At 45.4% G+C, this 16,968-nt stretch overlaps 1 protein-coding gene across 1 annotated transcript in view; it reads left to right on the top strand.

Moving 5' to 3' along the window:
• The first annotated feature begins 200 nt into the window (after positions 1–200).
• LOC131259229 (uncharacterized) overlaps positions 201–16,968 on the top strand; it is a 31,419-nt gene continuing 14,651 nt past the window's right edge. The window contains exon 1 of the mRNA XM_058260670.1: positions 201–673. Within this exon, the coding sequence (XP_058116653.1) occupies positions 226–673 (448 nt within the window). The 5' untranslated portion in view covers positions 201–225. The remainder of the gene's footprint in view (positions 674–16,968) is intronic.

Raw genomic sequence — 16,968 nt, 5'->3', positions numbered from 1 at the left:
CTGGAAGACGCCTGTGCTGATGTGTTTACAGAGTGTGGCTTGCTCGTGTTGGTCTGACGGAATGCCCGTTCGATGCATGTGCAGCAGCAGCATCAGCAGCAGTGTACGTGAGTGCAGTAGTCGGTAGTGCGTTGCATCGGTGTTCTGGCACTGCTGTGGTTCTCTCCACGGTAACTTCCATCCCCGCACGTGGGCCGGGTTTTACGGTGGAATTGCGTGAAAACAATGGAACCACTCAAACGTCATGTTCGACCATTGGCAATTTCGGTAGTTTCTTCCGGTCGCGATGACAACGGGAAACTTGATTTGTTACAAGAAAACGTAGCACAATGCAAGCAGCATCTGCATCAGCAGGCCGTGGGCAACAGCAGGCTGGCTCACGATGAAGATGGACGGCGAAGAAAGCGAAGAAAATTGAATCCCTATCAACAGGAAGAACCGAAAGTACCGGCCGAAGGCCTGCTTCATCACAGCAGATGTTCCTCCAGTACCGCAATGGCAAACCAGCATCTTCGCCTAGCGCTTGCCTTGCTGGGCTTAGTTCTGGGCACGCTTCTGGTGCCGGTTACTTCTTCTCCCGTGTCGACTAAATCCAGTGATCGTTCAACGAAGCGCGTCGATCGAAGCACCTACTGGCAGCGAGTTTCGGAATGGCGCGAGAATTTCATAGCAGGTAAATCGAATGATAAAATATTGTCTTACTTGAAGATAAAACAAAGAAGCATTAATTACCAATGATCGCAGAAAAGGGTATTTCCCGTTGATAGGACGAAACATGCGTCTGACTGGTAAGATCGTGCGAGATCGTGAACTCCCGGTGCGTTCAGCGACCGGATGTTCGGTAAAGATTATCAACCACCGACTTTTGACCTCCAACCCACGGAGGAAAGGACCGAGAAAGGCAAATACAAATGCACCACTGGGAACAAACAACGATCCCTCAAACATCCGTCGGTCATACGGTTGTTTACAAATCGATCACCCCGTTCGTGTGACCCTGGGCGATGTCTGCACGGGTGGATGAACACAAGCGTAAAAAATTGTAGGGTGAAGGCGGAAGTAAAGACTGGTCAAATATGACATGTATATCAAATACTAGAGCTCGAGATTGTACGAGTCGGAGAGAAGCGGATCATTTCTTTGGCGTAAGGTAATTCCCTTCTGATGACACAGAGCGTATAATCATGCAGAAAGACAGCTGGCAGCGATAAGCTAAAGGTACATGCTCTTTGCCGCCAAACCGTCTGCAATGTACAAATGCAATGCGCGAAGCGTATGCCATTATATTGCCCATGGTATTTGCATTTTTGTAAAAGAAACCCTGTACGGTTGCAACTGTTGATTTGAGTCAGAAAGAAGCTTCAAAGAAGAAAGATTACAATTTCTAGTAAGCAAAAAAAAACGATCTATTTCCTGTTTCGTGAAGCTGATGGAATGAATGTGCAATTCGCAATGATCATCGTTTTTGTTTTATAGGCTGGGACGATACTGATAAGAAGTTTGAATAAGCACGCCTTATCTCTGTGAGGCGATTGCTGCAAAACATTGCGCGTTCACTGTCATGCATATGTATGTTGCAAAACGTTTACTAGATTTCTTATGACTGGACTATGGTCTTAGTTTGTTGCTTAATTTGTTAATTAATGTTTAAGCCTTAAAGAAGCTCGAAATCTCAAAACTGGATTTATTGAATAATAAACAACTTTAAGCGATGCATCATTTCTTTCAAGTTTAGAGACTTTGTAAACCGTTCAGACGCGAGACGTCCGTGGATTTTATTTCTTCCTTTGAACACGAGGTTATAGACCGACCGAAGCGAGAATATATTTCCATCTCAAGTCCTAAGCAGCTTCCGAGCAAGGCTTAGCCGTGCTTTACCAGGCCCGGTATTGAATTATGTGTCACACTTCCGGCGACCGGACGACGCGGAAATGTAGGCCAGTCGGAACCACAACGACCGGCTTGCTGCCGCTGCTGCTGCTGTTATTATTCGCTGACGCGTCCTTCGCCTGCCCGGCCGACAAAATGAGGTTAAACAAAATCTGTAAGCTGCATTTTGGGAACGAGTCAGAGGAAAAAAAAGACGGCCCAAAAGCAGAGCTCATTACGAATTCATGATGATCCGCTCTTTGGAGAATCAGTTCGTTTTCAATTTCTAAGAAATTGGGTACGGTAGAAAATGCAATCAAATTCACCCCTAACAAACCCGACCCTGCTTTAATCGCCCTGCGCACGTTATGGGATGCTGGTTTCCATCCTTTCGATACTGCCGGCCTGTGAGGAATGTTCTGAACCCTTTTTACGATGCGCTAGCACTTTTGTCATTCCACACTTTGCCCCCGGGGGCAACGTTCGTTCGATGTTACAGTGGAGAAGAAAAACACGTGCCTTTACATATTCCCATTTCCGGTTTACCCGGGGAGCGATAGGACACCGAGCAGCAGCAGCAACAACTATGATGGAATCGCTATCGATCGCAACCCTCGGAGCCGGATGCCCTGTTTAACATGTTGGCGTTGTTGGGTGCTGGGTGTTGGAAGATTAACGATCTGTGCGCTCCTGCGAGCGAGAAGCTACGCTCCAAAGACGCAACAAACATATGACAAAACTGCTGCTTCCAGTGACACGCCGGGGAACTCGGGCGTGTAGGGTGCGTGTGGAGTCTTATGTCAACATGGTGTGAGAAGAACTATGAACCTCGTCCCGAGTGCCTCCGGGGAGTAGCCTGCACCGGGAGCTAAAGTGATTCCAGATGATGGCTTTGGTTCCGGCATCCCCGGCCGAGCCAAGGGGATGGGCGTGTCTTCGACTATCAAAATGCTAGTAGTCTTCCGAGTAGCCTGATGCGAGTAGATGGAAAGGCCATCACCGCCATCATTATCATCATGGTCATCGCTACTTTCCTGCCCTTGAGCGGTACAACAATCAACTCGAACGAAAGTTCTTCTTATAGCTTTTCTTTGGCTTTGTGTGTTTATGCGGTATCTATTTTTATTTTACTATAGTTCGCCAAACCATCGAAGGACTTGGTTCGGGGTAAAACAAGTCCCTCCATCACAACATTAAATGGAGAACCGGCTCCGTGAAGACGGTCCTGAAGGGGAGTGGCTCTCCCATTTCCTCTTCTGTCCTGCGCATCTCTCTTTTCGCAACACTGGTGCAGGATTGCAGGCGCCATTACTGCGTTGCCAAACCGGGCAGCTCCAGCAGGATACACGGTAACAAGTATCGACGACACGACGAGCTGATGACCACTGCTTCCCAGTCCGGAAAGAAAAGAAAGCCAAACTGTCTCGTCCTTGCTGGAACCGTTTTACGATGCGGCCTTCGAACTTGCGTGGACGATTGGCACACACTCGTCCAACCCGGTCCTTTGATAACGTGTTGTTTCTTGTGCCAAAGCGTTCCTAATTACCTCCCTTTGCTACTGCTGCTTGTGGAACGGTTTTGGTTTTATTTCATTTCATACTCACCACTTGCTTGTGGATAGTTTTACGAAAAGGATTTTATTTGTTTTTCTCCGAGTCTTCCGAGAAAGTTGCGTGTGGTCCACTCGAGCGGCTTCCCTGTGAGGCTGTGAATGGAATTTCAATCAAGGCAAGTGGTGGCTGGGTTAGATGACGACGAGGGAAACCCTGGAGGATAGTTTCGGGTCCGCTGAGCTAGCCAAAGGCTTTTCCGTCGCCAAGCCATTCAACTGTCGGATGGAGAGATGGAGAGAATACCGATGTAAAGCCATCGCTAGATGGCTGATTCTTAACTCTACACTTGCCGGAGAAACCGAACGTGCTAGGAATATTTTAACACACAGCAAAGCGACAAAAAAGGCCATTTTAATTCCACGGCATCCGACTGATGGACAAACTCTCCGTTGGCCCGCTAGCCGCGCGCGCCGTTGGTCAACGAAACACGTTGTTCGGGGAGGTCCAATGGTTGCCAAAAATATGTTGTGAAACGATTTAAGATATCAAAAACTGTGTATTTAAAATAAAATGACACATAACTTCACGCGCTCACGTTTTCGCGTTCCTTCGGCGCACATGTGTTCTGTGGTTCGGAAGAAATCGTTAAAATGGTTAGATGAATTGGTTGGCTTTGCGAGTCATTTTTTTAGATATACGCTTGGTGTTCTCTGAAAAAATAGACTCACGATGTGGATCTGCCAACATAAGATGACATGTGGCAACGATGAATCGATGCAGACTTTATTGCGGCAACGCTGAATGTATCAGCTTGTGTTTTTAATTTTATTTTAGAAAGTCGAAATATGCTACGCCATCCTCTTCTTATGAATTGTATTTTGTAAATTTGTAAAGCAACACTACAAAAAGTACAAAAACTACCCTGTTTGATACCATAATCTTATTTTCCTGTTTTATACACCCCCACTTACAAGCATCCTAAACGCATTGACGCCTCCTTGATACCAGCATTTAATTTCGCGATAATGATCAACACTTTCACGCATGCTTCAGCATTCGTTTTCGTACGCTTTATGACGAAACAAACTCTTGTTCGAACCGTCATTAACTGTAGCGACCGTTAAAAAAAACGGCTCGCACCGGCAAATTCGGTATGCTCAAGGACGCAGGCGATAAAAGAAATCCGGTTCGGCCAGATGGCAGATGGCAACTTAATGCTGCGGTCCGGAATAATGCCTCAGGGATCTGGTCGGGAACACCACGATCTCCACTGAACGTTTCCGTGGCGGTAAAAAGGAGTCGCGAACGATCTCTTTAAACTGGAAGTTGTTTTACTGGATTTTTACTCGTGCTCTGTGATAATCTCTGAGAGTAACTTACAGAGCTAAAGGAAAGGAAATTTTAACGAAAATAAAAATAGATCGACATGGTAACATTGCCAGTGGTACCATGTGGTTTCTTGTTTCATGTAGCGTGACCTCTTGTTTGATTTATGGAACTCAATTTCTTATCGTAAGTGCAATTAATGTTCGGGAAAAAAATAACGTTGACAAATGTTTCAACATTGTCTGGCAGAACATTTTGGGAAATCGAATCGGGGTTAGGTTTTGTGTCGTGCAGCAGTTAGTCTTCACTTAATCTTTGTTAAACTCGTAAATCAGTTCATCGTTCGCAGTTCAAACCGTGTTGTTTATTTTTCATCTCTCACACACACACACACACACACACTCTGCATCATCCTACATATGTTGCATTTGGGAGAATTGCACCATTGTACGTTCCGTTGCGACCACCGACGTCTTTTATGGCTTTTCCCCGCGGGGTTTGCATCCCATTGCGTTGACCTCGTCTGTATCGACAAACGCATCGGAACCGTCGGAGTCCCGGGATTCTACATGACCCTCTTGAACCGTTCCGTCCCCCATACACTGCTATCTTGCTCACCCTCTTTATTCCCCTCCTCCCCTGGCGGGCCCATCGTGCTGAAGTGCATCGGTCGACTTCGGGCGTTGGCGTGATGATGATGATGCAGTCGAAACTCTCGATTTCAATTCCTATCAAGAGAGGCTGGTCCGGGGTTTTTTTCCTTCTTTCCTTCCCCTTCCGCAAGATACCATATACCAAACGACGTCATGGGATTGCGGTTACTGACATGAAAACGGCACAAACCAAAAAAAAAGAAACATCTTATCCACGCCCTCACTTGTACACCCACCATCGAAGCGGCGGCCGAGTGAAACTGCTCATAATTTTATGTTGCGCCTCACGTTTTCACTCTCCATTTCTTTCGGCCGCCTCCGCCCGCACGCGAAACGCAACTCGCACACAACGTTTGTGTTTGTTCACGTTCGGTTCGTCGTTTCGTTCGTTTGTTTAATTATTTTTTCTGCCGCCTTTTTCCGCTCCCCCCCCCGAGTGGGTGGAAAATGCCGGCCGAAAACCGTTTGATTGAGACGACACCGGGAAATATGGCGGGACCCAGCAGCCGAAATGTGCAACATGAGCCAGCGCATCGCAGAGGAAGGAAGTGGATGAAGGTGGTGATTCAGAAGACTTTCCTCCGGCAGCCGTAAAGTGTGTCTGCCGGAAGTACAGTTGTCCGGTTGTCGACCTACGAAGACGAGTTTAAAGCGTTACAACTGCTGGACATAAACGAAAGTCGTTTATCCTCTTAATTAATTTATTTTCGATTAAAACTTAAAATTTTGTTTTTGAAACAATTAAGGCAATTACGTTATTTGATAAATGGAATGAAATTATTTGAAATGGAACAGCGGTAAGAGTTATGTCCCCAAACGCTTGCGATAAAACGATAGCTGAAACAGGGGGTTTCCCCGTCTTCAAGGCCATCGCGCAACTTCTCCATTTTCAATACTCAAATCTGTTTCGTTGAACGTTTCTCAGCGTCTTAGAGTGCATATCTGCTACGGTACTGACTTGGCAACAGGCCGGCATTAGCGCTCGTTACTGAAACCAGTTTGTTGATCACCGAAATTTCCCGGTGCGTCAATTTTTCGGTAGACCCAACTTAAATTTGGTGGGAAGATCACGATCCTCGAACATTTGTTCGTGAGTTTCTGATGGTGTTTTTTTTCCTCCTTCGCTTCGCCATGTTTGTGCAGTATGGTTAAATACGTATAATTGAATAAATTATACTTGATTAATGGTCCCAACATGCAGATGATGATGATGGAGCGACGTCCATTGCAGCGATGCATGCTGCTCCTCAAGTGCGGCCACATTGCGGGCAGACGGCGGGAAAATCTTTCCAATGTGTAAACAAACAATCCATCCAGTGTTGCGAAGGGACGTGCCCAACAAAACTCGATCGAGAGCAGTTTTGTAGTACGCGGACTTGAACAGAACGCAAGTCGGGAAGAAACGCTAGGGTTTGGGTGGGATGTGTGATGATGATCTTCAGCATACGCATCGGGCGCCTTCTTGCACGCGGCCTAGCTTGAACTTACCACGATTTACAATCCGATCGTGCGTTGTGCATCGCCGTAAGGAGGTTTAATATTTCATGAAGATCTTCTCCGCCTTAATCATCGTCCAATTTCCTGCTCGCTTCTCGTTGTATGTGATATATTTATATAACGATGGTGAAATGTTGCTCCTGCAGGCAATTGGTCGTGCCTAACCTTTCTCTGTTCATTACTATTTCACGAACTCATTCCATCCATTGTACGAAACATTAAACATCGGGTTTTCCATGGTTGAACAATCTCTGATTCGACCATTTGCGAATGCAGTTTTTATTTATTTGCACGTATGAAACATTTATTCGAATTTAAATGGACCTCGTGCAACTTCATAGTACGCTTTTTAGGCAACCTTCGCAGTGAAAGAGAAACCCGGCAAATAATGCGTCTTGTTCGCCATTGGCTCAATTTTTCGGGGGCGACTTTCGAGGGCAAAACATGAGCATCTTGATGCGGGTCGCTTAAGTTAATCGTTGGTTTTAATTTGTGTTCATTTTCTTGTGCGGGGAATTTTTTTTTTCCACTCATGTGTTGTGTACATCTCATCTTTTCCTCTTTGCTCGAGAAAAAAAATGTACTCAAATTCCGTGGCCGGACAGGAAATGAAAGCTATTTCTTTAAATTCCGAGCGGAACGAGGGTGGTTTTTTATTTCTTACTTTGGAAAAAGGCGCACAAGCTTTTGGTGGGTGATTCATATTGTTCCTTTGTACGCGAACATCAAACGCATGTATGGTTGGTGATATTTTACCCCCTTTTTTTCGCACTATCGCGAAAACTCGCTCGAACTTCCTTTTCGTCTGTCAAAAAAAAGGCCTCGATACCGATGCCAACAAGTTTGTGCCGAATAACGTCCGCGAAAGTGCCACCGCCTGTTTATTTATGAAGCGTATTCCTTCCTTTAATGGGACCGACTTACGGCGCCACCAACTCCGAAAGAGGGTTGCAAAAGGTCATCAATTTAAAAAGTTGTATCTACCTTGCTTCACCATTCGGTATAGCTTTCCAACACTGCATGCATAAACAAACATAACTCATGAATGAAAACAATTCGTCATCGAAAAGTAATTTCAAAATAGCTTAGATTGCATTCTTTGAAAAATATTCAAATGAAATCATCAACTTGTGAAACACATTTTTCACAGCTCTTATCGTAACAATCTTCATGGCTCACCCAAGTTTTGTGGCTTCTTTTTTACCACCACAAAATAGAGGCAAACCATTTTAACAAGGCCACACACAATCCCGTTGATAGCCGTTTAATCGAATTAAAGTAAATTTGCTGCTTGTTCTTGAGCGACACCATAAACACAGCATAAACGGATGCGATTGCTTCACGGTATCAAAAAAACGCTCGCGCACAGACACAAAGACTCTTACGCACAGGGCTCGTATGCCTCGTGCTGGGATAAGTTGTTGCACTTACCAAGAAGTGCTCGGAAGATCGCCACCGTTTTTTTTTTTCTCTCTTCCGGTTGATAAATGCAAAACATCGAAACGCCGAACCAAACGAGCGTCGTTTTGCAGTGGGATGAAGTAGATGAAGAAGGAAGTGGTTGAGGGTGGCGGCATGTCCGTAGTGCGGTAGAGGAACAAGTGTTTTGTCGAAGGACATGGTTGCTTTTCCCCTTTGCGTGCGCCCGGCCGATTGATTACGAATTCCGATGCCCACGGACGGAAGGGTTTGTCCGTTGCATAATTTATTTATCTTCACCGGAGCATGGACCGTTGGAGTTTGTTTTTTCCCTCGTTGGCTTCTGCTTATGTTTTGCCTCAACACGGAAGATAGCACACTTCGTTTGGCAATGAATAAAAGACCATAGCGCAGGGTGGAACTGTCCGGAAACAATTTTGGCAAGAGACCTTCAACGCACAAACGCTCGCTCGCGAGCGATGATTTCTGCGCTGCGTTGCTTGATGGCATTTTTGGGACAATAAATTAATGTAAATCATAAAAAAAGAAACGAACACTTCCATTAAACATGCTCATTTTCGCTCGGGGCTGCAATTTCCTCCCCGACCTCGGTAAGTAATGTGGTATTTGGTGAGTCAAATAAATCATAAACCTGCCGGACTTCGTATGCTATGGTTTATGGATCAATTAGAGCCTACGGAAGCCCTTTCAGTGTCGAACGAAACGGGCGGAAAAGAAAGGCCCACAACTGGCGCGAGTGAAACACATCACATCTTTATCGTGGACGCAAAAGATAGCGGTAAAACCCCCAGTCGATGCGTCGAGAGGCTATCGTTTAAAACTGGAACATGTTTGTTACTCTCTGCTTTCATCGAAACAACATAATAAAAAGGGATGTTTTCCGAGCTGGTGTGGTCTGGTGCAATATTCGATGCCAACATCGTGCAACACCAGGAACGAGCACATAATATGGACATACTTTCTTCGCTTTCTCAAACTACGAACGCACGTGCAGTGCATCGTGGATGCACCAGGTCTCCGGTGCATACGGTTGACAGACGGACACACCGTGGGGACACGTGGAACGCATTTGTACACATCAACGACGTAGAAAAGGGGATAAGAGAACAACAAAAAATATGTGTAGGACCTGTACTAGTACTTGGAGCACATTGCGAATTGTTTTCCCTGGCGAACACCACAAGAGTGTTTGGAATAACAATCAGGTTTATCTTTGTATGACAATGCACGTTGAACATCATGCGTCAACCTTATCGACAATTCTTAAGCAAGATACAGGCTTTGCCACCTAACTCTAACCCTCCGATATTTGAAATAGCTCATCAACTTTGTCTTTGAAGCATCTAGTATTGAAATAGCTCATCGAATTCTGTCTTTAACGCATCTTAGTTTGTCTCTAACCCACCTGACTTTGTCTCTAACCCATCTAGGTTTGTCTCCAGGCAAAAAACAGAGAACAAACAAAGTTATTGTGGTTATGCTACAAAACAAAAAAAAATGTATAAGCTTTAAACCTATTCTTATGTATTTTGGAACAATTTTGCGTGTACTTTTTATATCTGCAAGCATACGTATGTCAACTAAGTAGGCAGCATAAACGCACTCTTTTAACTGTCAAGTGACATTGATTGATCTAAGCTAGTACGTTTATACCACCGAGTTAAACACCACAATCCTGCCCTCTCAGTTGATATAAGTATGCATGAATATAAAAAAATCATAAGGAAAATCATTCAAAAATGCGTAAAACATATTTTAAAGCATACAAAAATAATAATGTTTATTGTTCTTGGAGTTTTACAATGTAGCATCATCACAATTACTTTGTTTTCGTCTTGAGACAAACCCAGATGGGTTAGAGACAAAATCAGAAGAGTTAGAGATAGAATACGATTAGCTATTTCAATACCAGAGGGTTTAGCGACAACAGCTGATGAGCTTTTTCAAAACAAAATGCATTAGAGACAAAATCATCCGCATTCGAGATAACGTCTGCTGGCAACACCTGTAAGAGGTCAATATTTAAAAGGTCGTTGGTTTAAACGAACAATGAGCGTAGCTTTTACCCTGGTCTAAATTGGTTAAATTTAAATAATTTAAATTCGTTCTTCTGACCTATTTTAACACCGGCGCAAACCACTGTGCCACGCAAGTTACCGGAGGTTTTACAGTCCTTCCGAACAGGTTGACGATTGGAAACGATAAATCTGTGCGTAGATATCCCCATTACCAACTTTTCCCAATAAATTGGACCGCCGCCGCGCGACGCCCGGCGTCTAAAGTGGATGGGACGGGATTCGCACTTGTGATCCTCGGCAATAAAACGACTCTCACTTGATCCCATTTCCGAGACGGTTTCCCTCGCGCCGTCGGGCAATCTGCGCCGCGTTGCGGTGGAAGAAACCTGCCCGCCCGAGTGGATATTTCCCGTTAATGTGAATAGTAATTTCCACGGCCAATAAATTCCTTCCGCGCGCGCGCACACACACACACGCTTTCTTTCCTCGCGAGAAGAAAATGACCCTTTTTCTGGTGGAGTGCCGGGAGAGGAAGGGACCTGAAACTCGACACAACAATCCATTACCTTTGCCGGTTGGTTTCGTTGGGGGCGGGGAAAAGTGTCTTTGCTCGAGCCCCCTTTGGCAAGCACCACGCGGCTTCTTCTGAGTAAAACACTTCCTCACGCACCGGGGAGGGGTTTTGTTTTTCACGGGATCTGATTGAGAGACCCACGTGGGGCGGTGTAACGTTTTGTGTCGCTGCCGCCGCTTGGTCCACGGTGGAAAACCTGCCAAAGGGCAACGAAGCTAAAGGAGCGAACGTTGACACACTTAGAACGCACCGCAGCATAAGCATTACCATTGGTGTTGTGCTCGTTTGTGGTGAACGAAATTTAAATTTAGCAAAACCACAGACACTGTGAATGCGTTCGGCTTTCGATGATTCGTTCAGAATCCGGTTTGGGATTGTAAGAAGTGCTGCAAAGAATATTTTATGTTTGAAATCAATCACAATGGTAGTTTATTCGGAGGATACTAGAAGAAGAATTTCAATCATTCCAAGAGTAATTTATGCATGTTAATTAAAAAGATATTTTTATCAATTGGGAATTGCCTCTTTATAGTCTTCATTTCGTTCAACAACAGCCGGAAACATCTCAATCATACTCTGTTGAGCAATTTTCAACGACGAAAAGTAGAAGAATGTTTGGAAAATTCCTCTCTCATCTCAGGATAAAAAGATGATACTGCTTTCAAAATAATCTCCTTTTCACCTTCCTTGAAGAATACATTCACCTTGAGTGGCGCAAAGGAAAACACTTTCGACATTGGTTTTTTTCCACGTCGCCCGCGCCCCGACCTCGCCGCTAACCTGTGTGAGGTCACAACCTGTCGAATGTGAATGTGGGTTGGCGGGAAGCAGGCAAACGAGAGGAAGGTCGGTGGAAAAAAAATGGAAAATACCGGCGAAAGTGAACGACGAAATGCGAACGGTGGAATGTTTGGAGTGGATTTTTCCCACCATCTCTCTCTCTCTCTCTCTCCCTCTCGTGCTACACCGTTCGGGGTGATTTTCCTCGAAAGAAAATGGTAACGAGCAGCCGCCGGCCGCCGAACCGGTGAAACCGAAACCCACCTGCTTGGGAAAAGCGTACACAGAATAGCCGGCGGTGAGGAGGGAGTTGGGGGGGGGGGGGGGGGGTTCAACAGTTTTCCATCATTCTCGTAACCCCTCCCCTCTCTTTTCCACCGTTCGGCCGCTCTTTGTCACGTTGGTGGAAAAAAGTGAAAGAAAAAAGCAAACCAAACAAGAAATCATTTCTTTACCACGGGTAAACTAAAATCGAAAACGAAGCAGCGTTTTTGCAGACTCGAGCGTAAATAGTTTTCGTTACGGGTTTATTTATTGTTTTTCCACGTTTTCTCGCCCTTTCCCAGCAGCGTGGTGTTTGCTTCGGCACACACGCACCGTACTCTTGTTATTGTTGTGGCCTTATTGACGCCTTTCATAAAGCCTGCCGCCAAACTGCACTCAACTGCAAGTGCAACTGTGCAACTGCAACGGCACAAAGGCGTCTCACATTAGTTACGAACAGTTTTTCTTCTTGTTTTTCGCTCTGCACTATGCTTTCGTTGCGCAGTGGTCACTAGCCCCCATGGCCCTCGGAAAGGGTCATCCGTGCACCTTTTTTTTTAATGCCTCCTTAAGCTACAAACTGCGTCTTTCGCTGCCGCGAACACGAAGAAACGGTGAAACTACTGCTTTTTGCCTGACCGGAGTCCTCCAGGCTCGACCGCGCTAAGTCTGTAGACACGTGTGTGCGCGCGCCAAAGCTTCTGTTTTTGTTCCTGCCAAAGCCAAAGATTTCTTTTATCGTTTTTTATCGTTTCACTTAGAGCCCGAAAACACGATGGTGGCACCATTTCCAAACGTGTTCTTCGGGCGGCCAGATTCGTGAGCGAAGAAAAATCAATGCAGCCTTGTTCTTTGTTCAGGTTTTTGGGGGTGAGGGAGGGAGGCATCCGAGGATGGGGTGGGATGGGGAAAAATTACTGTCTCAACACGCAAGCAATAAAACTTAAAATAAGATGAACTTTTTCCTGCTAATTCCAAGCCCACTACAATGTCAATTCATCGTATTAATTCGTCCCAGACTTCCGATGGGCAGAAGAGACGTCGGAACGGCCGAGGGCGGGGAAATAGTGCCGATAGTGCCGGACAATGCATCGCGAGATGACTTTGTTTCGCGGGTTGCAGCTGCAGCTCGTGGAGGTACCTTGAAACAATTAAGTCTCATTCAGCGTGGAGCCATTTGATAGGCGACGCCGATGAAGTATTGTGAGGATGAATGAGGATGATGCGGTGTATTTTAATCATTACGAGTTGAGGATGAGTAATAAGGTGGCAGCAGACGGAAGCCTCTCCTACATCATCTCCAAGTTGGTCGGAAATGGTCATGATTAATCTCCTGATTCTGGTTAGTTTACATTATTATTGTTGGTAAATTATTTACTGAGTTCCGTTCAAATCTACCATCTACGTAGTGATGTGCGTACTGAGTAAGAATGAATGATTGGGTTGAATCTTACTATTGAATGATTGATTTCAATCCAAACGGATAATTTTTGTTACTACTTTTTATTTGAATCCTTCAAGGGATTCGAATCCCAAAAGAGTGAATGAGTGAGTAAAAGAGTTGCGTCTGCTTGGGATTCGAATCTCTACTTGGGATTCGTATCTCTGCTTGGGACTTGAATCTCTATTATGACTAGCAACTAGTGTTGTGCTTAATGAATCTTTTACCGAGATTCATTCATACGAATCTTTCACCTAAGATTCATTCACATGGATGCATGAATCTTTGCGGATTCGAATCTTCAAAGTTTAATGAATCTTTCGAAACCTTAATGAATCTTCATGAATCTTTCATGGATCTGTCACGAATCTCCACCATGCTTTCATAGCCGTGGACAATACGGCCAAAAAATAAAAGTGCCTCACAACCGATTTTTGGCTGGTGACTTTTCATCTGATGGGGTGTCTTTAGGATTCATGAATATCTCGACGAAATATTGAAGAATCCCTTAAACCTTGAGATTCAAATCAGATTCATGAATCTAAATCAGATTTACACAACTCTACTAGCAACTCTTTTACTCACTCATTCACTCTTCTGGGATTCGAATCCCAAAGATTTAAATCTCTGTGAAGACTAATAACTCATTTTACACGTTTCAATTCACAAAAGAGGGACTTAAGGCTCGAATCCTCATGACAACCGTTCACTCTGATTCAAATCTTAAAAAATAGTTGTTATTTTCATCTCTACATCAACGTCCGTGCAGTTAGATATGCTTGCTCCTACCAGTGATGTACTTCTGCGGCGTGATTCGTGATCCGTTCGAGTCCTAGAAAAAACGTAAATTCCTTCGCTCGATCACGGTCCCCTCACCGTCGAAATCGTCGCATCCAGCATGAAAAACGTGCCGCAGAATAGCCCACCGAATCAATCGACTCAATCTCGAGTGTCTCGTGTCGTTTGCTTTGCAACCCTTGGCGCCATCGTAGCTTCGTCGCGGGTGATTCGTCTTAATCGTGATGCAGTAAACTGCATACTCTGGTCGACGCCCGAGTCCGGCCGGGCACGACTATTTATAGCCGCCCCGTTCAAATTATGCTTTGCATTCGCATCACATTGGGGCAATTGACCGGACGACGTGGACGGTGGTTTACTAGTTTCTTCTTTTCCGATTCTCAAATATGTCGAATCTTTATGGAGTCTGTTCAACAAATAATGTAAATACTGTCTTTGTTGAAGCTTTCACAAAAGGTTCGGAGAAATTTCTTGTTTGTAGAAAAGTGTGTTTTAAATCACCGTTTTCATAAAGTTTTTTGTAGGTTTTTGGCGTAAATATTATCGCATGAAGGATATCGTGTCCAGCTGGTAACAATCAAATATTGAAAACCCTAACAAACACACACTCCATCGCACACAGTCAAAGGCACTCCACCGCTTCGTCCGTAGCATAATTCACGCTGTCGCAATCAAACGGAATTACATTTTGTGCACGTTGTGAATGCTGTGGCGCCAGCTCTCTGCTGCTATCCGGCCACAAGACACAGGACCACACTGCCCATTTTGCGTCGAGCACGATGATGATGATGATGATGTTGACGGCCAGCAGCGAAGTGGAGCCCTGGCCCGCCCGGGGCGTTGAAAACCATCCCCAGGACGCAGCACACACTGGACACGAGGCGAGGGCAGCGCAAAAATTGGAGCAAAGTGTGAAGTCACTTAAAACCAATCCTGCCCCAATGCTGACATCACTCATCCACAGACCTTACTTGTGGTGGATTTTGTGGCCCCGTGGACAACATCATCCTCTAGCACGGTGGGCCCCTTCTTTCGTTAACCCTTGCGTGAGACGTGGTTTAGACCGAGTCGTGTTATGCTTATTACGTTATAGATTTGAATCACAGTTTTATTGGTCGTTGCCGGAAAGGTCATGAATTTTATATCATAAGTATGCAGAACAATCTAAAGGCGTGAATGTATCTTTTATTAGAAACTATTTTGTAGAGAAAAATTATGTAGTTTAATAGATTTTCAGTTAGAGGATGACAAACCAACAAAGAGAGAAAGGAGTGAAAGGTTCATGGTCATGGTCCACAACATGCCGATGACAAACAAGTCGGCCAATTTGGGTAACTACACCCAATCCGACCACACACAAACATACTCGAACTCTCCCGCTCTTACACGGAAACGCACTCCGGGACCTATCCGGCGTCGTCGTCGTCGTTGTCGTCGTCCTCCACCGGGGGAGTTACGACCCATTACGGAGGAGTCCATCCGCTCGGGAAGCGGAGACACGGAGCACTTTAGCGCGTTCGTTAAGTTGAACTTAACCTCTCGGTGTCGACTCGGTCGGAAGATATGATTGACGCCGCGTGCCACCCCGAGCGCCGTCATCAATCCGTATCCGAGAGGACAAACCTCGGCTGCGTTGGGTTAAGGCAAGCGTTCCAGGGTGTGTGCAGGGCTGGCGCTGGTGTACGTCACCGAACGGAAAGCTCGTTCAACCCATTCAAGCGTGCGACGAGACTCTGGCACACTGGAACTGGAAGCGAGATGTCTCAATTGATATTTTTTGATGATCATCGAAGAATGGCCGCACCACCGAGCGCCCCCGGAGCTTGGGGATTGTCTCATCGCTTTGGTGACTTATGGCGTTGCCGGTTCCTAACGAGTCCGACATCGATCGTACATGGCCTGGCAGCAGTCACATTATCGTCAGTATCGTCCGCCGTAAAGCGCGCCGGGAACGTGATGGTTTTTTAATGAAATCGTGCTTCTTACACTAGCAGTACCGAGGCGGCTCAATTGCGTTTTCTGTTCTTAAACAGCGCAAAGAACGTGACTAGTGGTGGATTGATTGCAAATAGTAAAATTTTTAATTATTTTTTGACTGATTAACATCTTGAAAAACAACTCTTGCACGTGTCCAAAGACTGTTGCCAGCATGACTAAGTTATACGTTGTATCGAATTATGCACTTGGAATAAAAACAAAATTAATGCAAAGCAGTTTTTACGTCTAGGTAGTGTCTACGAAACAAATTCGTTAGATATTCCTGTTAAAGCACCCTTATCCCTAGATGGAAGTTGTCGCCCATCGAAGAAAAGAACGTCGGCGGAGCTAGAGAAAGAGAACCGCTCAGTTCCGGTGCGGGGGGAACCAAACGATAGTTACTTTATTTTATTGCCTTCGCTTGCGTGGCATTTGTAACTTCTTTTTCACCCACTAATCCGAACCGCCCGGATTAGACGACGAGCCAAGCGATTGCGTATGCATGATGATTGAAGAAAGAAAGAAAGATGACGTAATGTTTGCCTCCGCCCACTACCCACCGTGTGGCGGGCGAAAGGAAGCGACAAACTTGAGGACAGTTTTCCAAAATTCATCCCGAACCCCTGTCGCCGCCACCGCCGCCGTATCGTTAAGGTTCACTTCTTCCGGTCGCCGGCCGGCTGGGTTTGGCGGTTATGGAAATGCGGTTTTTGGGTTTCAATTGAAGCGGTTTGATCGTTCTCCGACAGTTTCCCTATCGTGGTGGACGATAACAGAC

Source organism: Anopheles coustani, chromosome 3 (genome assembly GCF_943734705.1).
Source record: "Anopheles coustani chromosome 3, idAnoCousDA_361_x.2, whole genome shotgun sequence".
Lineage (NCBI taxonomy): Eukaryota > Metazoa > Arthropoda > Insecta > Diptera > Culicidae > Anopheles > Anopheles coustani.
The sequence above is the reverse complement of the archived record's forward strand: the minus strand, read 5'-3'. Positions and strand labels throughout refer to the sequence as shown.